The sequence below is a fragment of the Hemicordylus capensis genome, chromosome 2 (genome assembly GCF_027244095.1).
Source record: "Hemicordylus capensis ecotype Gifberg chromosome 2, rHemCap1.1.pri, whole genome shotgun sequence".
NCBI lineage: Eukaryota > Metazoa > Chordata > Lepidosauria > Squamata > Cordylidae > Hemicordylus > Hemicordylus capensis.
In genome coordinates, this window is record NC_069658.1 from 353,547,816 (window position 1) to 353,573,610 (window position 25,795).

The 25,795-nt window shown below is 41.2% G+C and overlaps 1 protein-coding gene and 1 long non-coding RNA gene across 20 annotated transcripts in view; one reads left to right on the forward strand and one right to left on the reverse strand.

Moving 5' to 3' along the window:
* Positions 1-23,490, reverse strand: part of MEIKIN (meiotic kinetochore factor) — a 51,717-nt gene extending 28,227 nt beyond the window's left edge. The window contains exons 1-11 of one of the 8 annotated variants that reach the window (XR_008316325.1): positions 21,046-21,753; positions 16,505-16,700; positions 13,630-13,720; positions 13,228-13,288; positions 12,256-12,316; positions 10,957-11,097; positions 9,137-9,256; positions 5,967-6,058; positions 4,595-4,774; positions 2,040-2,123; positions 1,779-1,867 (exon numbers count right to left, since the gene is read on the reverse strand). Coding sequence is in view for 7 of the 8 variants with exons in the window: in XM_053296877.1 (XP_053152852.1) it covers positions 2,040-2,123; positions 4,595-4,774; positions 5,967-6,058; positions 9,137-9,256; positions 10,957-11,097; positions 12,256-12,316; positions 13,228-13,288; positions 13,630-13,720; positions 16,505-16,700; positions 21,046-21,099 (1,080 nt within the window). In the remaining variant the exon portion in view is untranslated. The other 7 variants (XM_053296882.1, XM_053296879.1, XM_053296878.1 and 4 more) reach the window with 7 other exon arrangements.
* Positions 1-25,795, forward strand: part of LOC128345239 (uncharacterized) — a 77,443-nt gene that overhangs the window by 44,564 nt on the left and 7,084 nt on the right. For 3 of the 12 annotated variants that reach the window (XR_008316328.1, XR_008316332.1, XR_008316329.1), the window contains 2 exons: positions 10,987-11,176; positions 24,046-24,139. This is a non-coding gene — a long non-coding RNA (uncharacterized LOC128345239). Of the gene's footprint in view, positions 1-10,986; positions 11,177-17,595; positions 17,667-19,460; positions 19,757-21,732; positions 22,081-22,173; positions 22,603-22,653; positions 23,230-23,546; positions 23,755-23,778; positions 24,140-25,795 lie in introns of those variants that run through there. The other 9 variants (XR_008316336.1, XR_008316337.1, XR_008316330.1 and 6 more) reach the window with 9 other exon arrangements.

Here is a 25,795-nt window from a genome sequence, read left to right on the forward strand (position 1 = left end):
GCTGATTTGTCGAAATGGCCAGCAGTGGCTGGCCATTTCAACAAATCGATTTGAGTATCTGCAATTCAATTTGAATCAAAATGCAAAAACCAATTTGTACATATCTCTACCCAATACCTGCCTTCCCATCAACACTAACATGGTCTCAAGCAAAATTGCAATTGTTAATCTAAAGGAAGATCAAAAAGGACAACTGTGTATTGATCTTGTAACTGCTGAAAACTCAGTGCAGCAAGAAATGATAATTCACATATCAACACTAAGCAACACCAGATTAACTAACAGGCAAATTACAGCACTGTTGTATTCCATTTTATACTTCTCTTTAAAAGAATCATTGTGGACAGTATAAACCTAAGACTTGAGAGACCCAGGTTCCAAATCCTGACTCAGCCATTATGAGTTACTATCTTTCCTAACATAGCTTGCAGGATTACTGCTAGACTAAAATGAGATTAGGACAACCATGTATACTAGGAGCAGGCATGAGGTAGCTCAGTTACTCCTAGTAGCTCCTGGGTTTATTTGAAGTAGCTGTCCAAGTCACTGGGCTTCCCTTCCAGCCAGATCTGCAAGACTGGCTGGCTGACTGAGTAATGGCACGGCCACACCATTTTCACTCTCTCTATTTCCAGAAGCTCAGGGTTGCTTTCACTTACTCATTTCTTTCCATTTTATTCCCCCAAACCAAAGCAGCCACTCTTAATTCCCTTCAGCAGCAAAATCCTCCCGGAATCCTCCCACCTCTCTTGCTCACCCACACATGTATCCCCAATACAGGGCTAGCTCTAGGATAAATAAAGCCCTGGAGAAGGAGTGCCTTCAGCAGCACCCCACCTGCCCTCCCATGGTTACAGTCAGGTTTTCTTTCCCCCACTTCTAGTCTGCTCACTGCAGATAGTACACTCAACAAACAGCTACCCACCAAGTTTCACTCAGCGCCCCTTCAGGTAGGCACCCTGGGCAATGGCTCGGCTCGACCACCCCAAGGCTGGTCCCACCCCAGTGCTTCCCAATCAACTAGCTCCTGCTCTACTTTCATTCCAAGCTGATTAGAAGGCAGAGCAGAAACAGAGGGGTTGGACAGAAAGCCAGGAGTGACTTTTTCTTTATCGTGAAATAATTGCACACTCTGAGTCACAGCTTTCCCTTACTCTAAAATGGGGCTGCGATTAAGAATACTGACACAACTTGCTGTCCCTTTAAAAATTGCAACTAAAAAAACAAACTGTTATCTGTCTTGGATTCAATGGCTGGCTTTTGGGTTACGTCTCAACCTTAAGTGTTACTTGGTTGCCTCTGACCATGTCTTTACTGGCCATTTGAGGAGCTTTGATATTAAACACAGTTATTCTGTAGATGTACACTTTTAAAAAATAAACCACCACTTTTTGACTAGCTCTGCCAAGACACCATTTTTGGCTTCTACCGGTAGTTCCCAGGGCTCAAGAGGGGAGGGGGAGTTCCTGGAAGCCTTACATCTGCGCACCCCAACATATGCCACCCTGTGCTCCTTGGAGGAAAGGTGACATTTAAAGGTTTGTGAGCAAACATACAGTGCAGGCAGGAGTTAACACCAACTCAATGGCACAACGTTTCCTTTAGAAGAGAGATGAGTCTGGTTTGACAGGCATACAACCTTTTCCATCATGTGTATGTATGGCAAGTATCCATTTTGCCACACACGTGGAAACAGTCACGTCCACACAAATGCAAGTAGAACACAGAAGCAGTTTCCAGACCAAGATGGGCACATGCTTGTCCTACATGGAAGTTACCTCTGTGTAGGTAAGACATACTGTAAGGTGGTCCTGAGCTTCCACACAGCAGAAGATGCATCCTGAGAAATCTTTCCAAAGCCAGGAAACTAGGGGGATAAAAATATTGCTGCCAACCCACAAAACTGGTTTTGAAAAGTCTAGCTTTGATCGTTAAAAATAATGACACACCAACGTTTTTAATATAATAAATGCATTCCATTCATTTTTGCCATCACACACAGAAACTATATGGTAACATTTGTGTTACATTTAGCTCACCTCTAAATCTTGTGGCTGTAGAAATGCTGTACTTGTTAGCAATGCTTTCTTCCTTCCTTTGATTACTGTCCCAGAATCTATCCCCTATACAAGCAAATTTGTTAGAAGCAAACACCAAGACAATATATTCAGTTTTTAAATTTGAAAATATTTCCTCTGTATAATGCATCACTCTTCCTGGAATTCCGTTTAGTTTCCACCTTTATTTCTAACTGAATCCTTTCACAAACGGGAAATTCTTTTGGCAGACAACTAGATTCTTCTCTGATATTTTTTGACATAACATTGGTTTCCATGAACAGTTCTTAATGCAAATTAAGTTAGTTGGGATTTGCCTGGACTTTGAGAAATAGTGACGGTTACACCTAGATATGTTGGGCAAGGAGCAGGAGAGAGGGATGCGCATGGACTGGTTCGGCAGTCCTTTTACGGATGGCTGAACCGGTTCAGAGGCGGGGGCGGGGGGTTCTTTAAGGGACAGAGAGGATGTTCTTACCTGCCCTGCTGCATATCCCCCACTGGCGCTCTCCCCAAAATTCGCTGGCACAGGGCTACCAGCTTAGCATAGTGGTTAGAATGTTGGACTGGGAATGGGAAAACCCAAGCTTGAATCCCCATTCAACCATGAAACTCACTTAATGACTCTGGGCCAGTCATGTATCTCTCAGCCTAACCTACTTCAAATGGTTATTGTGAGGATAAAAATAACCATGTACATCACTCTGAGCTCCTTGGAGGAACAGCAGGATATAAATGCAAATACATACCTACTTACCTACTTCTTTGCAGCCCCGGTCAGCGTCATACTGAAAGTGCCAGACACGTGTGTTATATAATCCTATAATCAGTTATAGCAGTGGTTCCCAAACTGGGAATCTCCAGATGTTGCTGAACTACAGCTCCCATTATCCCCAGCCACAATGTAGCTGGGACTGATGGGAGTTGTAGTTCAGCAACATCTGGAGGCTCCCAGTCTGGGAACTACTGAGTTATAGGATTAACCAGGGGCATAGCTATAATTGAGTAGATGGGTTCTAAGAACCTGGGCCCCCCAGGTCCCGAGGGCCCCCCAGCTCCACCCCTCCCTATTTTCTTCAACATCTCCGTCATGCAGAGGGGGCCCCAGGGGGAGGAGCGAACATGGGACCCCTCTCCCCTAGTTATGCGCCTGGGATTAACACTAAGTATTATACTTGAAAACACTTCTCATGCATTATTTCAAGTAACTTTCCAACCATTCTGTAGGGATGTGCACAAACAGAGGTTCATGCACTGGTTCGGGAGGGGGATATTTAAGAAAAAGGAGAGCAGGTCCTTACCTGCTCCCCACCGCTGCATGCAGCTTTCTGCTGCAGTGGCGCTTGTCTCAAGTACCCTTGCATAGTGCCAGCACACACATGGCAACTGCGCATGTGTGGGTGCCATTTGTGTGGTCAGCAACACTATGCTGACTATGTAAGTAGTGCCTGTGCATGTGCAGACATCACGTGCATGCCAGCACCATGATGTGGTGTATCAAGGGGTACTTGGGACAAGGGCCACTGCCACAAGAAATTGCATGCGGCGGCAGCAAGCAGGTAAAGACCTGCTATTCTTTTTCTTAAAGATCCCACTTGCCCTCTTGCTCCCCACATTGCTGAACCAGTGCATGGACCTTGGTTCATGCACATCCCTACCACCCTGTAAGGTAGATAGTTGCTTCCTTTCCTCGTGCATTGTAAGGCAAAACCAGGGAAGAAAAGGTGCAATTTTAAATGCCACTGCTGCAGGTAGTCAATTTCTTCAAGAGGCCAGATCTTCACTAAAGTTATGTGCGCGCGCACACAGCATTTCATACAATACCAATATGATGCAGCATGGTATCAAATGGTTTGCCGATATTGGAGGGATTTTTCACTGGAATCATTTCTGGTGAAAAATCCTTTTATTTGACTTGCATCACCTCGGCTGATGTGATTTAAAGCTGTAAATTTTTGATCAATGGTGACTGAAGGTGGAGATGCTGACAAGCAGCTTGTTTTAGACAAATTTTCTGATTGTGTGTGTGTGTGTGCGCGCGCGCGTGCGTGCGCGCACGCACGCAAGCAGAACTGAACAGGGGGAACTGAACAGTTTCTACAAGCTGGAATCCCACCCATCCAGCAATTCCAGTTGCACACACTAAGTGCAAAACTCTTTGTCTTCCCATAAACATCCATTTAAGGAAGAAGAGGGATGTTCCTAGGGAACTTTGGAGTTGAACCATGACCGTTAAATCTGAAGTTAATGGTTGAACACATTGGCCATTCTGAATGAACCTCACACGAGCTTGCAGGATACATGTCTACTTCCCAGAGATTTCTTCCTGAAGAACTGCACATATTAATAAGCTCTCAAGTTCACTGTGTGAAATGCCCAACTTCTATTCATTGCAAACTTTAATATCTACAGCACTTTCCAATATTATTTAGTCTTATAATTTCATCCTCTTAGATTTATTTCATCCAACATCTCTCTCAACCCTACTGCATTGTCTTAGCACTTAATAGTTGAATATCACAAGAAAAACCACTTACTGGGTCAGCATCTGGCTTCTTTGAAATGAACGGTTCATTTGCAACACCATGTATGGCAGATGAGCTTTTTCCAGCTGAACTCAATGAAATGGGTGAGGAAGAAGATGCTGTGCTTTCTAACAAGCTTCTAAATGTTACCTTTTTCCTGCACTTTAAGTTTCTGGATTGTTGATCACGACACTACAGTAAGAAGAAGAATTATGTTACTGCCCAACCAACACTGAGGAACATACTTAGGCTAGAGTTATTCTCCAACAGCATTGCAGAAAAGTGGGGGTGGTAGAATCAGAAAACTTCTCATTTTCCCCTCCTTCCAATTCCCATTTAGAAATCTCAGCTTTTAGTCACATGTTGTTATTGCATAACCATCAGTCCTTTCCCCCCTCAGTCAAATACAAGGTGGTAAGAGGTGGTGAAGCAAAAACAACAAACAGACTGTTATGACCCCTCCACCCTGTTTTGAGTCTTTCCTGCAAACTCTCCCCCATATAGGAACATAGGAAGCTACCTTACACCAAGTCAGACCATGTGTCCATCCAGCTCAGTACTGTCTACAGACTGGCAGTGGCTTCTCCAAGGTTGCAAGCAGGAGTTTCTCTCAGCCTTATCTTGGAGATGCCAAGGAGGGAACTTGGGATCTTCTGCATGCAAGCAAGCAGATGCTCTTCCAAGAGCAGCCCCACCCCCTGCAGGGAATATCGTACAATGCTCATACATGTCACCCATTCAAATGCAAATCAGGGCAGACCCCTGATTTGCAAAGGGGACAATTCATGCTTTCTACCACAAGACCAGCTCTCCACCCATAGTGCAGCTCTCTTCCCATCAGCATTGCCATTTTTGCAAATACATATGCAGTTTGGCTTTTAGGCAACCTGCCATAATCATCTGCAAGAGACCCTGGTTGTATCAACCTGTAGTCAAGAATAGCTAGCTTGCTGCTTGAAGAAGCGACAGACAGGTCCCTCACTCATCTTGTAGGTGTGGCTTCAAGTTATCATTCTGAGAACTGTTGTCCTGTTTCTTATCTGGTTAACAAATAAGCAGGAAGAGTTTCATATTTGAGCTATTATAACTTATAGCTGTCAAAACCTGTTCTAAAGGAAAGTGCTTTTCATAATAGTTTGGCAGCAAAAAAGAGCAGATGAACCATGAATCACTATGGCAAGAGAAGCTGTAACTCTCCCTTTTGTTCTAGCCACAAAATCTTAAAAGGTACCTCACTCTGCCAAGAATCTTGTAAAGTAAAGGGGGCCCACGCTAAACAGAGAGTAAACACTAGTTCAGTACACCTGCCTCATGGCTAGGTATGTAGCGCCTGCCACAGTGGTATCCCTCATTTGCAAAAGAACCATAGGAGCATTGGAGTCACCTGTAGTGGTTTTTCTGGAGGCAACAAGACTGCAGGAGATTGTGATTTAGGTGTTTTTTCCTTTGCTGACAAAATTTTGTGAACTGGTTTCCCTGCAACACAAATAGTATTTTAAGTACTCTGAGCAATCACCTGAACCACGTGCCAGTCTCAGTGATGTACTGCAATTTGTGGGTAATAGTTTGATCAGCAGCATTATTAATTTTGTCACAATGGGGTATTTATTTAATTTTCATGTATCTGTATCGGTCCAATAACTGCATTCCGTCACATAATAGGTAGAAAAGCAAGAATGGTTGTTGTGACCTCTATAGTTTTCAAGAAAATACACTTTAAAGTTAACCTAGAAGCAATGGAGACTGAAAATACATCCCATTGGTTGATATGATTATGTCATCACTTTCCTGGGCTTCTCTGGGGCAGAGAGATACTGTAGCTTATTCTGCTGGCTGGCTTTACTGCTTTTTTAATTCTGAAGTACCAGAAGGTCACAACCACCCCACCCCACAAGTAAAAGACACTTTACTCTCTCCACATTTCTTAGCTCTGCTCCGAAACTCCTTGGCCTTCCCAGCTCAGGGTCTTCTCCATTTAGGAACATGGGAGACTCAGGAAACACAGCTTCCATGCTTGCCTTCTGCTCCTCCACACTCCAGCCCTAATCCCAGGATCGCTAGAGATGGTGGTAGAGAAAGTTCCTCAGCGCCCACTCTAGTATCCCCCACAAATCAGAGCTTCAGTTGCCTCATACACCAAAGGCCTGCAATATCAGAGAGAGTTCTTCAGTTTTCAACCCGCTTCCTAATGAGCCCTAGCCCTAACAGCCCTAGCTGTTTCACAGCTGCAACACACGGAGTCAACATTTTCAAAGAACTGTCCACCACAATCCAAAGATCTCTCTCCTGGCCCATCACCAACAGCTCAGACCCCAACAGTGTATATATGAAGTAGGTCCCCACCTGCTCCCCATACATCTCTTCACACTGGCTAACACTGAACCATGTCTGTCAATTTCTTGCCCACTCCCCCAGTTTGAGGATATCCTTTTGGAACTTTTCACAATCTGTTTTGGATTTCACAACTTTAAATAGTTTAGTGTCATCTGCAAATTTGGCCACTTCACTGCTTACCCCAACTTCTAGATCATTTAAAGAGCACTAGTCCTAGTACAGATTCTTGGGGACCCCACTTCTTACTTCCCTCCATTGTGAAAACTGTCCATTTATTCCTACCCTCTATTTCCTGTTCTCTTATCCAGTGACTGCTAAGTTTGATGGGGAGCTTTGTCAAAAGCTTTTTGGAAGTCCAAGTATACACTGTCAAGCAGATCACCCTTATCCACATGATACTCTCAAAGAACTCCAGAAGGTTAGTGAGGCAAGACTTGCCCTTACAGAAATCATGCTGATTTTCTTTCAGCAAGACCTGTTCTATATGTTGTCCTTAAGTATGCTTTCCATCAATTTACCAGGCCCAGACGTTAAGCTAACCGTCCTGTAGCTGCCCGGATCCCTTTTTGAAAACCGACATTACACCAGCTATTTAACAGTCCTCTGTGCAGAGCCTACTTGTAAGGACAATTTACATATTTTTGCTAGGAGATCAGCAATTTCACATTTGAGTTTCTTAAGAGCTTTCAGGTAGATGCCATCCGGCCCTGGCAATCTGTTAGTTTTTAATTTTTCAAGACAGTTTAGAACATCTTCTTTTGTCACCTTTATTTGACTCACTTCTTCAGCTTCTGCCCCCGAGAAGCTCAGTTCATATATGGGTATACAGGGACCTCATTATCTGCAGGGGTTCAATTCCTTGCGGGGATTATGTTCCCAGCAGGGGCGTAGCTAGGGGAGAGGGGGCCCGTGTTCATCCCTCTCTCTGGCAGTCCCCCAGAGTGAGGGAGATAATGAAGACAATAGGGAGGGGTGGATCTGGAGGGCTCCCAGGAGCCTGTGTTCTTTAAACCCTTTTGCTCAATTATAGCTACGCCCCTGGTTCCCAGACTTTTAAACAACCCCAAAGCACCCCAAAACAAAAATAAAATAAAAAATGTAGGGCTTCATGGGCCTTCAGGAGTCCAAGGATGCCACCCACAAGTACAAAAGTCCCCAAAATTCAGCAGAAAGTTGCATGGGGGTTGTTTTTTAACCAATGAGCCATGATGGCTCTCTACCACAAAATTGTGGCTGGAAATGACTTCCACGTCACTCCCAATCCACGGATACACGGAATTAACCCCCTTTGGGCCTGCTTTTCTCCACATATGCCATGGTCAGGTGTTCATTACCCAACTGCAGATACACGAAACCACAGATGGTGAGTCTGCTGATAGTGCGGTAAGTCTGTATGCTCAGTATCCTCTGCCATGAATACAGATACAAAGAACTCATTCAATTTCTGTGCAATCTCCATATCCTCCTTAATACTCCTTTTCACTCCCTTATCATCCAACTGTCCAACCCCTTTCCTGGTGGGTTTCCAGTTTCCGATTAACTGAAAGAAATTTTTATTGTTCCCCTTGATATTTTTAGCTAAATGTTCCTCAAACTCTCTTTTTACATCCCTTATTGTCTCCTTGCATTTCTTTTGCCAGAGTTTGTGTTCTTTTCTGTTCTCTTCATTTGGGTGGGACTTCCATTTTCTGAAGGAAGTCTTCTTCCCTTTAATAGCTTCTCTGACTCTACTTGTTAGCCACACTGGCATCCTCTTGGACTTGGAGGTACCTTTCCTTCTTTTTGGTATACATTTCTAATTGAGTCTCTATTATTGTGGTTTTAAATAAACTCCATGCATTCTGGAGCAAACTGGCCTTTCTGACTTGCCCTTTCTTTTCAAACTCATTCCTGAATCTAGGAAATTTGAACCTGAGAAACATCTTCTGCTTCACTTGGATATGATGCCATTTTTGAATTATTGATCTGAACTGAGTGTTTAAAAACCTGTTCAGAACAATAATTAAAATCCAACTATTATATTCAGAATTTCTTTTTTAAAAATACCCTCTAAAAATTAAATCTTTTCCCCAGCATATTCTGGTGTAAAAAATAGTTCATTCAGCTAATTCCAGCAGAAGGACTATGTATGCAAAATAGATTATCTGTAGGTAATTGGGACATATGATTTTCTGTCACACAAACACACCCACAAACTCCTCAAAATATATAATAGATTACCAAGTATCTTTGATAGATTTGGCAGCTGTGGCATCTTGTTTATGTCAATGGCTTTGCTGGTGTTCAGGAGGGTAGAATTCTTGCATCCAAGACATTCTTCAGGACTAGCAGAGTTTGTTTCTAAACACACAAGACAATTACGGCTGCCATCCCATTTTTACATACACCCAACTGTACAATGTTAAAATCACACCTGTACACAAATTACTCTTGAAGAGTTTCTATAAAATGCAATAACACTTTAAAATGTGTTTTATGATTAGGATACAGAGTGAAGTGTCCACCTAGAAATCCTTCAGAAAGAATTCTTGAGGTGTAGTTTGAAGCAACTGTTTAGCAGTTAATCCATAGGAGGCTGCAATCCTAGACATACTTAAGAGCTAAGTTAGATGTGACTTTAAACACAGTTTAAGCATGTACATACCTGCCAATGGGAATGAGGATATAGGGACTTTTTTTAAAAAAAACCAACACAACCAAATATAACAGGCAGACCATTGCAGGGGATGGGTAAATTGCTGTGTTGTGGTCCTGAGCTGGACAGTCCGCTACCCAGTGGCTGCTGCTAAACAAGAGACACACAGAACTAAACAATTCACGCCTGGTTTGGCCTTGACTTGGGAGGTAGGTCTATTGAATCTAGGAAAGTTTCTTCTCATTAGACTTGCATAAGAATGGGCTGCAAGACAATCACTGTCAAATCAAAAGTTCTAGAAAACACTATATAGTGTTTTCTAGAACTTCTAGAAAACAGTATATATAGTGTATACTATATATACACTATATATAGGCTTTGGAATGTTCTCTCAGTGGCCATTCGCTCCTCAGACTCCGTCACAGTTTTTAGGAAGCTGGTTAAATCTTGGCTTTTTATCCAGGCCTTTACATGATTGTTTTATTGCTGCTTCTGCATGTTTTTATCCATGTATAGTTTTTGTATTTGTATCTTGTATATTTTAATATCAGATTGTTTTTATATTTTTAGCTAAATACTTTTAATTCATTTTTATTATGTTTTAACTTTTGTAAACTGCCTTGTGATTGTTTTTAATGAAAGGCGTTATATAACTCAAATAAATACATAAATAAATAAATAAACAAACAAACAAACAAACAAACAAACAAACAAACTCTGAACTGACAACTTAAACTAAAGGGACGTTTTAAAACATACAAAAATATTATGAGGCCTTTGGCAATGCTCCAACCTTCTACGAACTGACCACAAAATAGCAGGCCTGTGCTTCGGCACAGGCAAAGCCTAATTATTTGCATCCTCTCCTTGGCATTGTGCAAAGGTGGCCACTTGCAGTGTGCATGTATCCATGCGGTGGGGGTCCTTTATGGCAAGCAGAGCCCTGTACTGCTCTAGCAATGCCATGGTATGCACAAGAAACACTGGGGACAGGTAATATTTTCAGTCTTTCTCCACTAAAACGGCTATCCATCCCAGCATTTAACGTACACATTCCCCATCATGCTCCACAAACCATCCCAGTACAGGGCTCTGCTTCTGCAAACGAGATTCCCTGCACCAGAAGCACACAGTATTGCACAGAGATGGGTAGCAGCCTCTGCATGGTATTGAGTACATGGTTTGGCTCTGGCAGTGCCGAAGCACAGGTTTACTAAACAGTCCCTACTTGACTGTCATCAGGACCTAGCGGAGTAAATAAAAAAAATACATTCAACGAAAGCCTTACATTTCCCTTTGCAAAGAGACAGAAATATAGATGTGTTTGCACATGTATCTATTTTCTTCCCCCCCCCACCCACTCCCCCCACCACATCTAGAACATAAATATCTAAATGAGGGGTACCTAAACTACTTTCATGTCTGAATATTTCAGGTGATGAATAACTGGTTGCTCCATCACTAGATTCTGCATTAGAACCCACTGTAGAATCAGAATCCAAGCATTCCAGCAAAAACTCCGAAACACCTGTTGGCAAAGTCATCTCTGGAAGTTAAAGGCAAAAAAAAGAGGATCAAAAGACTGCTCAATCAAAAGATACTACCCGTATCTACCCAAATAGAAGGTGAGAATAGAATTTAAGACAGTGCCTTAAAAGATAGAGATTAAATACAGATTATGCCTGTATTTATATCCAAGATTACCCCTGACTCCATATTTAACAGGAAAGAACTGGAATCTTGGATTCAGGTAAACATGGTAATTTTGCTGCATGCCATAAAAGGCACCGAAATGATAAAGTCTGGCTTATATTTGTCAAAAACATTACTAGTTCAGACTCTAGGCTTTATAACACAGAACTGCAAACAGGACGGCTTTAAAACCAAGCAGAAGAATGGAGTAAAGGTGAAACTAGTAAATTTAAGCAGACTAACAAATTACTTATTGTAACAAATTGTTTCACTCTTAACTGTAGGGTTCTACCAACAGCAGTGAAATTTTATTATCAAAAAACAATACAAGCTCAGGGCATATTATAGATACTCTAGAAATTAATAAATGCCACCTTTATATAGAGCCACTGTTTTAGAATGATTAAATCAATTTGAAAAAGTGCAGTTATTGAATATGAGCCATTTTTGTAAGAATATTCATGAAATATCAGCAGAAATGCTCTAGAACTCTTTTACATAAATGATGAATAATAGTTTCACATCATGTTTAATGCCTGACACTACCCTCCACCACTAAACCTCTTCCACATCCCAGTGTTCCTTGATGACCTTAACTGTTGCTCTTTGCAATGGCTTGTACCACAATTCTGATTAGGGGAATCATATTGTACCACAATATGATTAGGGGAATAGAGTAGCTGGAACTGAGGAATCAACAGCTACCATCAGCACTAAATGCACAAAGACTGGTTCGCATAGGCATCTGGTGGCTCATGTATTCAGTGCATGGATGCACCAAGAACATTTCCAGATTAATCCAAGGCTTCTTTTTCACTCTTCATCTCATATGCAAGACTAAGCAAGAAAAGCTAATCATATTAATTGGGCCTCATGGGAAAGACTGCAGTGTAGGTTATAGGGTTGGTACAGAAAGCATAGTTTAGAAGTGCCTTACATGGGGGGTAATCACATAAGAGTAGACGTATCTTCAACATATACTTAGAATTCTAGGGTTCTTGATCCTACTCACCTGATGCAGATTCACTATTATTTGGACTTCCTTTACTTGCAGAATGTAAATCCAAAGAAACCTAAGGGCAACAGTGGGAGATGCGACTGACAAAGTGTGAGACATAATGAATATCTTGCTGTTCAAGTAGTCAACCTCTGCTGTTAAACATTTTGTTCTTAGTAATTATCTTTGCCACCTAATGGTGCAGTGGGGGAATGCTTGACTAACAAGAAGAAGGTTGCCAATTCAAATCCCTGCTGGTACTATATCAGGCAGCAATGATATAGGAAGATGCTGAAAGGCATCATCTCAGACTGCCCGGGAGGAGGCAATGGTAAACTCCTCCTATATTCTACCAAATACAACCACAGGGCTCTGTGGGCACCAGGAGTCAAAATCGACTTGACAGCACACCTTACCTTTAATTATCTTTAGCACAAGACTTAGGGTTGCTGCATGAGAACAATGACAACATGGAAGCCACTGTAAATAAATAAACTTCCTGTGGTAAACTGCTCATCGCAACGACTCACTAAGCAAACTAGAGAAATCCCCACTCACTAGAACTAGATAAAATACTTGCAGTAACACACAGACAATTTCTCATATGCTGAGATACTGTTTACAAGTAACTCTGCACTAAAATGCCACAATTTTAATTACAACTTTAATCATCATATGAGGAGCCATTTAAAACACCTCAACATGGCAACTGTTTCCTGTGCACTGACTCTCATTCAATGGTATTGTCAACTGGCTATGTGTTTTAAGCACATTTCCACCCTGATTAATATGGTTTCCAAAACTAGTTTTTCATTCACTAAATATTAGTGAGAATAGCACTATACTATTGGTTGTACAGTATACAAAATACTGCCAGGGTTAATTGTGAAACTGATGAATGTCCATTTTGGTTTTTTAAATCCTACTATGCATATAGTACTATACAAATTTATCAAGAATTAAGAGATTTCACAATAATATCCATACCTTTAAAGAAGAAGCATTGGATTCTTCAAGAAGTTCCTTCATATCCAGGCCTCTATTTTCACTATCATTACATGCAACACCATGTAGAAAACACAACACAATACAGTTATGGCCCTGTATTTGTAATGGGACAGGTCAGATTTGATATTTGGGCCATTATTCTTTCTGACAAATGATTACTACAATACTCTTAATTTGGAACTCAATACTGTACTATTAACCGACAAGTCATTATGGTTGTCATGGGAATGCTGAAAAAAGGACAAGTCATGCCATCTGGCCTTAATGCATAAAAATACAATTCATGTGGATGGATGCCCTAACATTCAGTCTCTATACCCTCCTCCCCGAGATCAAATACTAAAAAGAAAAGAAAAAAAGGAGAATTTGTGTTACATATACCTTTTCTCAATTGAAATGCAATCCATCTGGGTCACCTCAAAGTTTTCTTGAATTTTTGGTAACACTTTTGGATTGGTGTTTCTAATCTGCCCTAGAGAAAAGTGAACAAAAGCTAGGTTACAGATTGCAGGTTTAAGATTTTCTCTGTCTTAACAGATTGATCTCAGCTGAAAACCCTGCATTGATACACAAAGATCTCTTTGGATTTAAAGAGAAAGTAGAAATCCACACTACGTACTAGAGTCTACAGTTGCTCCACATTATTCACCACCTTTCACAGACATGCATGAGTAAAGGGGTTAGTTGACATTTCTGACAATGTCCCTACAGATGTTGCACCAACAAAAAGCTGCAACAGGTGCTATTCACTAGTACAGTAACCAAAAACACGTCACCAGAAATAGTTCTAATTAATCCCGTTAAACATGTGTCTATATGTGGGTGGATAAGAGCCTTGCAGACATCACATACACAGTATGTTAATCTATCCTTAGCAGATTCTCTGAAACTGTCAGCAAGTTATGAATCCTTTGTATATGGAAAAATCAGTAGTTCCTGCATATTATGAGGGAGGGAGCAAAACAAAAAACAAAACAAAAAGCCCAGGAAACAAAACTATCAAGGAAATAGTTGGTGGTTTGTTTTTTGTTTGTTTTTTAAACAAAACAACTTGAATGCTCATCCTAACAGAAGTATGAAATCAAGGCAGCTGTTAATCACTCTCTCTAAAGATACTGCAGGAACTCCTTTTCATCTGTTGTCATTGGATTTTACTATCAGGGTCATTTCCACATTATTTTTTAAAAATGTGGCCTTCTGATTGCTATTCCCAAGACCTACTATACCACCACTAGGAGAAAAGCTCCCCCTTTTGGCAATTTAGTCGAAGGCATTTTGTGAACAGTCTATAAAGGCTTTGGCGTGGTCGTCACATGGGGATTTTTGAGGCAGAAATGATCAAGAGGTGAATGTACCCTTTCAGTATTCAAAATTTCATAAGAGAGGCCCCTGTGGCAAGACTGTGTCGTTATGTTCAATCATTTCAATGATCTGCTTTATCATGTAATTGTTGAAGGGTACTTCACAGTGAAATGGTTACACAAATGAGCCTTACATCCCACAGAGAACAATTAAGACTTATGTTTGCTTAGGTATACACAGTTTTACCATCTGTTCTTCACATTTCAAGAGGGGAAGATTATTTTGATGACACATTTTATTTTATTTTTTATTTAACATTTTATATCCCGCTCTGCCTCCAAGAAGCCCAGATAAAAACAGGTCACGCTCAGTGAAACCCACACATGTAACAGGATGGTTATTTTTGACCACGAGAAACGGAAACTTCTTATAATGAACAATTTTTTAAAAACCCAAGGGGAAGCTCTGATAAGTCACTGATCTTGAACTACACTATCAGTGTCCCATCTCCTCAGTGTCCCATTCAGGAGATGTGTAACTAAGATTATCCTTTAACCTCAATGTCTTTTTCTGCTGAACAGAACAAGCACACAATTGCCTTATTTCACTACCTCTTATAAAACATATACAATGAGGGCTACAAGCCTTTGTGTTTTGGGTTTTATTTTTGATTTAAGCTCCATTACTAAGATTGCATTTGTATCATGCTTTTCACTTATATATTCTTTTATCATAGTTGCTAAAAACCATTTTTGTTGCAACCAGCATGGTGTTGTGGTTAGTGTTGGACTAGGACTGGGGAGACCTGAATTTAAATCACCATTCACCCATGGAACTGGGTACCTCTGGGCCAGTCACTTATTTCTGCTGAAAGGCATCATCTCATACTGCGTGGGAGAAGGCAATGGTAAACCCCTCCTACCAAAGAAAACCACAGGGCTCTGTGGTTGCCAGCAGTCAACACCAACTCAACAGGACAACTTTAACATAATGAGTGTCTCTTTCTTATTACAATCTTTTATACAATATAAACACAATTGCAAATTGTAAAAAAAAAAATTACCATTTTTATCACCCTCATAACCTTTGAGATTCTTGACGGAATGGCAGGATACAAATGGATCAAACGAACTATGAGGTAAGTGAGGCTGGGAGACAGCGGCTTCTCCCAAGGCAATAACAGGGATTTAGACAAAGAGTTCTCCATTTCCAAACTAAACACTATTGTCTGTACAACACTGGTTCAAGTGTTATATTTTTTTCAGAGATTACTGTTTAGAGAAAATGTGAAATGCAATTAAAAATATATATCTTATCAAGTACTGTATGATTTCACCAAAAATAAAACTTCCAGGAAATGGATTTCAAAAAGCAGTGTATACGATCTAAGTTGACCATGTACAGGAATAATTAAAAAAACACAACTTCACACAGGGCCTATGTTAATGCTTTAGAACCATATTATCTTCCTCCCCATCCCCACCCAGGACATTAGTGATGAACTGAACATAAAAAGACATAAACCAATCTAATTTGAAATAAGTAGTTACCCAGCTAGTATTTCAGTGTCAGATTCTGGCTTGTTTAAAATAAATCAGGATTTGCCAGGTTTGGACATCACCACAAATCCTTGTTTGTCCTAAGCCAGGACAAAAGCAGAATCCTTTCCTGTCTTGTGCAAAAAGGGGAGAGGAAACACCCCACCAAATCTAGGGGATATTGCAGAGAAGTAGGATTAAACTGTGGTTCCATGTGATGTCTCAGTCCTGGTTGAATGTGAATGATGTTTTGACTATACTTGGGATTACATTATCACCTCTCACACATTATTACATATAGTAAATACATAAAGTATTTATGATGGATCCACTCATACTAGTGTACAAAAACACAACAAATATTACATTTAATGGGAAAAGACAATGTAGTAGTTGCACAGGGCATGATTTATTACTTTTGGCCCGAGGTTCCTGTCTAGGTTTAGAAAGCAGATCTCGGCACAAATGAACAGCTTTGTCTTGAACGTTTCTTCTGTCCACAGCAGCAGATGCTGCCTTGCCCGGCATAGGAGAAGCACAATGTACATTCTTCTGGGCCTGCCTTTTCCGGGAATAGTGACGCAATTTGATCCAGTCCATCTTCAGAGTTTGCTGTCGGCAAAACAAAGGGGGGGAGGGGGAATGGCACAGTAAGAATACCAGGCTTGAATAGTGACAGGCCAAGGGGATAATATCCTAAGCATCAATGCCACAGAAGGCATTGGTCCAGCCTAGAAATGAAATGAAGGCTGGAGGCTACCCACTCATCGATTCAGTAACTACATGAAAACTTCCACTGACTCTACAATCACATTTTCAAGGTTATATCAGGGGTAGTAAACCCAGATCACACACAAATCCATATTATTATTATTATTATTATTATTATTATTACATTTATATCCCGCTCTTCCTCCAAGGAGCCCAGAGCGGTATACTACATACTTGAGTTTCTCTTTCACAACAACCCTGTGAAGTAGGTTAGGCTGAGAGAGAAGTGACTGGCCCAGAGTCACCCAGCTAGTTTCATGGCTGAATGGGGATTTGAACTCAGGTCTCCCTGGTCCTAGTCCAGCACTCTAACCACTACACCACGCTGGCTCTCTTAACATAACACTTCAGCTGATCATTCACCAGTTGCTGTGTATTTCTTTGTAATAGGGCTTGACAAATCCCAGGCACCAGGAAACATGGTTCCTAGAAATGTAACCATAGTGCCTAGACTAGGATTTTCAGAGGTAGAGTTATTTAGGCTTGAGCCCAAAACGTTTTGGAGGCCATTATAAAGGCCCCTGAAGTGTTTCAGCACCAGCAGGGGTGGTACTTTAAGGGCGGGGGAGGGTGTACTCATCCCTCCTGCCACATTTCCCCTGCCAGTGCTCCATTATTTTTAAGCCCCTTGAGGCGGCCCTGTTTCCCTCATCAGCCGGAAGTAGTGACCGCATGTGCACCTGGCACGCATGCACGCACAGTCGCTACTTCCGGCCAATGAGGGAAATGGTGCAGCAGGGAGGAACGCTGCCGCCCCGAGGGGATTAAAAATAATGGAGCGCCGGCGGGCGAAATGCAGCAGGAGGGGTGAGCACACCCTCCCCCGCCCTTAAAGTACCATCCCCGCCAGCGCCGAACAACATTCGGGCACATCCCTAGTATTATTTAATACTATCTTTTTTGTCTCAGGCATCCTTATTTCTACTCTAAGTATGTTACTTGTAAAGGGGATAAAGAGAAACCCCATGTACCCTCCCTCGCCATAATGCCCATCACCAGGTCTGATAATTTTGTCAGGTGTCCATTGTTTGGCTCCTCAATTTTTGTGCTGGCTCCTATATCCAAAGAAAATTGGTCCAGGCCTGTTTTGTGAACTTCACAGATCAGACATCCCAGCTACGTTTATATGATCAGATCCTGTGTCTGATGAAATAGACTCCAGTTCATAAAAGCTTGTGCTGAAATAAATGTTCTAGCGTCTAAAGTCCTACAAGCCTAATTAGGCATCATCCAGACTACGTTAAACATGACTAAGTCCCATTAAAATTAATATGACTTAAGTTAATCATGATTAGGAACATAGGAAGCTTCCTTATACCGAGTCAAACCATTTGGTCCATCTAGCTCAGTACTGTCTACACTAACTGGCAGCAGCTTCTCCAAGCTTGCAGGCAAGTCTCTCTCAGCCCTGTCTCAGAAATGCCAGGAAGGGAACTTGGAGCCTTCTTCTTCCTGCAAGCATGCAGGTGCTTTTCCCAGCGCAGCCCCATCCCGAGGGGAATATCTTGCAGTGCTCACATGTAGTCTCCCATTCAAATGCAAGCCAGGGTATACCCTGCTTAGCAAAGGGGACAATTCATACTTGCTACCACAAGACCAGCTCTCCTGCCTAATGAGACTAACCTGTCTCATTGCTTCCAGTGAAGCTTAGTCATGATTAACTAGTCTGGATGCTTCCCTTTATTGTTTATGCTCACTTCAAGGCAAAAGCCCCATGCCTTATCTCACTTAATTTCCTCCTTCCTTCCAACATGTAAATAAGTCCAAGGATGAAGTAAATAGTTAACATGGGAAACAGACTGTATAAACAGGCCCTCAGTAGGACTACTTGGAGAACAGAATGCTTTCATTGGTATTTAATAGAACAGAAAGTACATTCAATATCCCCACCCCACAAGAGCCCATGAATATTACCAAATGAAACATCAGAGCACTATTGGTTAATTTCTATCCAGATTTACACTGACTCTGAGGCACTCAGGAGGATATTCATGGGAAATATTTCTAAGTAAACATTCATAGGAGGAGGTTTTTCAATGGAGTCTCTGAAACCTAAATCACACCGCTCTCACAAGGATCTCTCCTCTCTAAACCACACTTGAAACATCATGCTCTTCACATTCTCAGCCTCACTGTCCAAAAGCATATCAGCATATAGCTCACCATCACCCACCCTCAACACAACTCCGAAACAGACCATGGTACAACCCAACATCAAATGCACATTTGGTACCAAACTTGAAAAATGTTCTTTGGATTTAGGAGCCAACCCAAACATTTTTGAGCCAAAGAATGGACACTTGACAAAAATACAGGACTTAGTGACATTGTGGAGAGGGAGGGTAAACTGGCTTCTCTTTATCCCCTTTACAAGCAATATACTTAGAACAAAAACAGGGCTGCCCTAGAGAAAGATTTTCTTAAATAACTCGCTCTCCAAATATCCTATCCTAAGCACATCATGGTGAAATTGCCAGGCACCATGGCTTCCAGGTGACTGGGATTTGTCAAGTATTGATTTAGTATATAATTAATAGGGAACAGTAGCAGCTGATGCCATTGGGACCAGCAGGGTGGAGGTCAGGGCAGGAAATGATAGGCAGAGCCACCTATTTCCAGTTTCAGTGGTACCAGATACTCTTCCCCCTTACAATGATACTAAACACACTGTTGTAGTACAATTCTTTAGCACTTAAACCTCTAACAGGAAAGTGCTTCTGCATATAAGCAGACTGAATTCCCCTTACTTTTGCATAACCAAGCCATGTGTTCCCCACTCTACTAATGGGTTCATATCCACCGAGAGACAGAATTACATCCCTATACTACCACTGCAGATAACTAGAATAAATCCACTAACTATCCCATGTGTATAGGTATAAAGGTGTGGTTAAATGGTAAATATCTATAGCCAACTAGTACAAAAATCAAACATGTTTGAATGGTGAAATGACAGTAAAACAATACCTTAATTCAGGATAGGAACATAAGAAACTGCCATATACTGAGTCAGATCATTGGTCTATCTAGCTCAGTATTGTCTTCACAGACTGTCAGCGGCTTCTCCAAGGTTGCAGGCAGGAATCTCTCTCAGGCCCCCCCATTACCTGATGTGCCTTGAAATTCCCAACCCCCGAGTTACAGTACTACCTGCATATACTTCATAACCTTGTGGGTTTCCAAATCCTTGTATGTAAATCTTTGTAGATATATCATGTACAAACAACCACTTTGTATATAATTGTGCTTTGGCAACGTACTGTATGCTTTGGTAGTTTGTTGGTTCAATTAAAAAATCTTGTCCTATTAAAAAAAAAATCTTGTCCTAGCTTGGAGAAGCCAGGGAGGGAACTTGAAACCTGCTCTTCCCAGAGTGGCTTCATCCCCTGAGGGGAATATCTTGCAGTGCTCACACATCAAGTCTCCCATTCATATGCAACCAGGGCAGACCCACTCTGCTTAGCTATGGAGACAAGTCATGCTTGCTACCACAAGGCTAGCTCTCCTCTCCAAATTCACAGTGTAGTATGCAAGCTTCTGAGTTACACAGAATGCTTTCCCAGACTAAATGCAATTAAAAAGGAGAGAACATACGTTTCTAGGAGCCGGCTATCAGTTAGCTCAGTCTGCAGTCTCTTTCAGTCTTAAGAGGACAGTAGAAAAAGCTCTTGAAGATCAATTAAGAATTGTGCCTTACTTATCTAAAACATTTCTGTACAGCTTTTTGTCATAGCACCTTTCCAAAGCTGTTTACATGAGATTCAATTCTATTCTGTTTACATAAGATTCAATTCTATTTAGAGCAGGTGAAAAGTATACAGTATTGATATTTTTTAAAACATTAAATATTCATATTTGGTTCTCAATTTAAACAAATTTAAATTCTAGTTATTTTAGTTTATTGTACACTTATTAAATCCTAATAATTTAATCTGAGGTGATATTTCTGCCTTCTTTTTATCTGTTTTTGTTCATAGTTGTAGATTTGAAAATGAAAGATACAGTTTAAAAAGAAGAAGCCTAGAGCAGGGCATTACAATCAAGAAACCCACACATATTAAAACAGATATGCTTAATACAAACCCATTAAGCTCAATGCAAAGAAGAAAAATACTCAAGTAATCCCTCCAAACTAGGCTTGCCAACACATAGCTATCTATCATATTTGACTTATCTACATATATACCTGGATTATATTTGCAGCACAAAGACTCTTGACCAAGTGTACCCCTCTATTCATCAAGAAGTGGGCAGATCCAGTCTACAGTAACAAACAAGCTCCCACCTACATCTGTGCTAGCCCACACTGCATTAAACCAATACAGAATTAATACAATAAATAGTCCCACAGTTTGCTACTTCAGAACATGCAATTCTTTATATTACTTCCATTCAAAACATGGAGTCAATTTGCATAACTCAAAGTATTGTGATCCAATTGCTACTGCTTCACCGCAAGTGATCACCACACAACTTAAATCACCATTCTTTTTTACAAAACACAATGCAGGCACATGTATCCTGAAAGCAGCCCCATTTGATAGCCCCAATCTGGCAATCAGTTAATCTCACATTTCCTTTAGGTCAGTAATAGGTGTGATGATCAGAACATGTTCTGAATATTTATGAATTAGTAGCTCATGGACATGCATGTAAGTAAGAGTAGGCCCATAAACGGTGCTCCCTACAGTTTCTCAGCCCCCATTTCTTTCTGCTGGGTACTAACCAAGCTAAGGAAGATTCAAGCTCTGGATAATAACAGTTACACAGCAATAGTACCCTACTCCTCAATAACAACTTAAGGATAATGCTATCCAATACAGGTGGCTCCTTATTTTAGATGCAGTCTAATTCCTAATTAAAAGCAGTATTTCACCAGTCCCTCAAAGAAATAAAAATTATTCACCCAGGAAAATCCTGACACACACTTGTAGATAAGTAAAAGCAGGCCAAGCAGCTCCTTTCTGTTTTTAGACCAAGCTCTGGAACATTCTGAGGCAAACAGCTCACCCCAACATGAGTCCTACTGAGCATGCTCATATAGCATGCTCAAATAGCATGTTAAGAGGAGCAGGGTGGGGAAAATTTTTTGTAGCACCCTGTAATGGTAGCAGAAGCAGATACACTTTTCTCTCTTGCCTCATCAAGACATTATGGGTTCAGATGGGTTTTTTTACACATGTAAATATCTTTATGTGAATGACATGCATTTATTTAAAAGGTAATCCTGGTACAGACCCTCTCAAACGCTGGATACAGATAGTAAGGGCACTGCTGCATGTGTGTTTATCATAGCATATGTACATGCATACTCTGCACACAGATTGTGTGCAAATAGGACTTTGCCAAGACTGCCGTTGAAAATAATTATGACAACAGTGTGTGTCACAGAAGCAGAAAGAGGCTGTTCAGTCTGCTAGTGCATTGGCCAGGACAGAGCTCTCTCTTTGCCCTTATGGGACCATTAACCATTCAAGAGCCAGAACACTGCATTATGACTCTCTGGACCATGCCTGTCAATCTTCTGTTCTCTGCACCCCAAACTTTCTTCTTCATGTTGAAAATTAGTTCTGCCCAGGGAGAAGCTAATTTCCCTTTAAAGAAAGAAAGAAAGGGAGTGGGGGGACACTCAGCTTGTGAAGGGAACACAAAAAACCTGTGAGGCTGTGAATCTTGGTAAGAGCTTGCTTGCTGAGGGAGACAATGCTGAGCCTTAGGAGATGCCAAGCAGAGTTGTGGCAAGGTAGGAATGGGTCCTCCTGGTACAGACATGAAGATGAACTTCTTCCACCTTCTTCTCTTTTCCCCACACCATCTTGCTGCAGAAGAACTGTAGGGACATACATGCTGGAAACCAAAACAGTCTCAGCGTTCTTTCTCTCCGTCTTATGCAAATAATATCACACACACTCACTATGCATTCAGCCACTTTGATACACATGCACTTGCACATACATGTCCCCCTGGCTCAGAAACATTTTTAATATATTTAATCACCTCGTATTCCACCAACAACCTTACCTTCTTTCTGATTTACCAATTCATGCTCACTCACTCACTCTCGCGCACACCTACACACCATGTGTGAACTCAAACTCAACTGCGAACCTGAAGCTGTCCCAATTATTTAATTCAATTTCTATACCACCCTTCCAAAAATGGCTCAGGGCGGTTTCCACAGAGAAATAAATAAATAAGATGAATAAGATGGATCCCTGTCCCCAAAGGGCTCACAATCTAAAAAGAAACATAAGATAGACACCAGCAACAGTCACTGGAGGTACTGTGCTGGGGGTGGATATCACACTGCCTTTGGAATAAATCTGGCCGATATGTGAATGCACACCCACCCTCTGAAAGTAAAGTTGTGGTAAAGTTGTGATATGAAAATGCTTGAATTTAGGGGTAAACAACCAGTTGCCAAGGAATGTTTTAGTGGATGGCGGGGGGGGGGGTTGAGTGAAAGCTTAGAAAATGAGTATTATGTTTTTACTCTGTTCTTTTTAATGGCAGAGTTTTAAAGGGGTCCCTAAACCTTTAATTGTCAGCTTTGCCTCAGCTTCAAGGAAGAAGCCTGAGAGGGAAGAGTGTCAGGCATCAAACCCACCCACCCCCCATTTCTGGATGGCTGATACTCAGAGAAATCACCCTCCCTATTGAGTCTGCCAAGTTGAGGGAGAGGTGGGCTGAATCTGAGCACTAGCCAACCAGTCGGGGAAATGGAGGGATGCACCTGACTCTCCACTCACACTGACAGGATAAAAATATGATAGGACAGCTGTGCTTGGTGCTGCTGGAGGATTTAGAAACAAGAGGGGCAAGCAGTTGTGTGTTTATTTTTGACGTCTAGCAGCTTAATTATACAAGTCAGCTGTATTGGGGCTTTGAATAAAAGGTAAAGTGTGCTGTCAAGTCGATTTTGACTCTTGGCGCCCACAGAGCCCTGTGGTTTTCTTTGGTAGAATACAGTTTACCATTGCCTCCTCCCGCACAGTATGAGATGATGCCTTTCAGCATCTTCCTATATCACTGCTGCCCAATACAGTACCAGCGGGGACTTGAACTGGCAACCTTCTGCTTGTTAGTCAAGCATTTCCCTGCTGCACATAGCGACATCATTTTGGATCAAATGCTATTTGAAGAGGTGCTAACGAAAGCAGTACATTTGAAAAGCTTTTCTTGTCAGCTCCCTAGGCCAAGAAGAATATTGTACTAGCTCCTGATTAGCAAGAAATATCTATCGGTGGAATTGACTTGAAGGGTAATACTAGATAATAACGGTAATACTTAATGTTTGGACTTTCTGTTGGAAAATGCATTGTGATTGTTGGTTTTCTTTTGTTCAGCAGGTGGCGCTTGGAACTTTGTGTTTAAAATGGTAGTTCTCTTTTGTCAGTTTCAAATCTGGCAATCGAGTCACGATGAAGGAAAAAAGTGATGTTTTAATCTCATTCATCAGATTGGAGCAGTCTTCCCTGTATAATAATGAGGCATAGATTAGGAAGTCACTCGAATAACCCCATTTACATCCTTTGATCACCACCCAGCCAAGGCCAGATTATGGCATGGTGAGGCCCTAAACTATGTCAAGCTTGAAAGGCCCCACTGCATTACAAAATGGGCCAGAAGATGTCCTGCCCCGGTGCATTACTCACCCAGTCCTCACCACACTGCTCAGAGTTTTATTTATTTATCACATTTTTATACTGCCTGATATGTACATCTCTAGGTGGTTAACAGCAGCATTCGCCTGAAAACGTGAACACTGCCTGTAACCATGATGCCAGGTGTTGGTCTAAACTGGGCCCTGGTAAAATAACTTTTTGATATAACTTGGTTATTTCTGCCCAGATTTCTAAATTCCATATGATAAACAATTGTATAGCCATATAAGTATATTTTTGTCTTGCTGGAACAATAATGCTTGTTTTTAAGACTTTCTCCTTTATTTTTCAACTAATTATATAAAACTTGAAATGTAGTTGTATTTTGTATTCAGTATTCAGTTGTCTTCAGAGGCCCCTCAAAATGTTAGGCCCTATCCTGTAGCTTACTTAGCTTGCGCCTAAGTCTGCATCCAGCAATATATTTTTCAAGAAAAAGTAATAAAGGATGATGTCATCTGTAATGAGCTATAAACCTTTATTCCTATTTATCACAATATTTTATTATGTCTCCACTCTTCTTCCATACATTAATCTCAAAACACTCTGCAATGTCATCCTTAGTTCTAAATTTCTTCTCTGTTTGTTTCAGTGTTGTACAGTTATACAGTATTACTCAAAGTGTAGTTTCTGTCTTAGCAGCAGTTGAGGTGGGGAGTGAGGAAGCTTGCAGGGGCTGATACTGAAGAAGCAAACCTGCTTTTAGTTTCCAGTGTTCTGGGCTGTGAGTACAAAGGCACTCAGATTATTGACAAGAGTTTGACCCTGAATTTTAATTTTTAATTTTTTAAAAAATTCATAAACTAATTAACACATTTGGTTCCAACAGCCCCTTCAGTCTTAAAATTATTTGGAATATAAAGGGGAAGTTATTGGAATGCCTACTTTATATGAATGAAGCTCAATGCACCCATTCAAAAAAACCATTATACTCCTAGGACTATACCCCATATACTGAAGTGGACTGTACTGTACCACTTCAGAACTGCACACTTGAAGGCCTTCTTCTTCCCATTACATGCTGCACATTAACAAATTAAAACTAGCACATCATGGAAAAGATTAGGTCATGATCTGGCCCCTCCCCTCTCCCCCCCCCCCAATATGCTAGATCAGGGTTTCTTAACCTTGGGCCCCCAGATGTTGTTGGACTACAACTCCCATCATCCCCAGACATGGCCTTTGTGGCTGAGAATGATGGGAGTTGTAGACCAACAACATCTGGGGGCCCAAGGTTAAGAAACCCTGCGCTAGATTTCTGCCTCTAGTTTT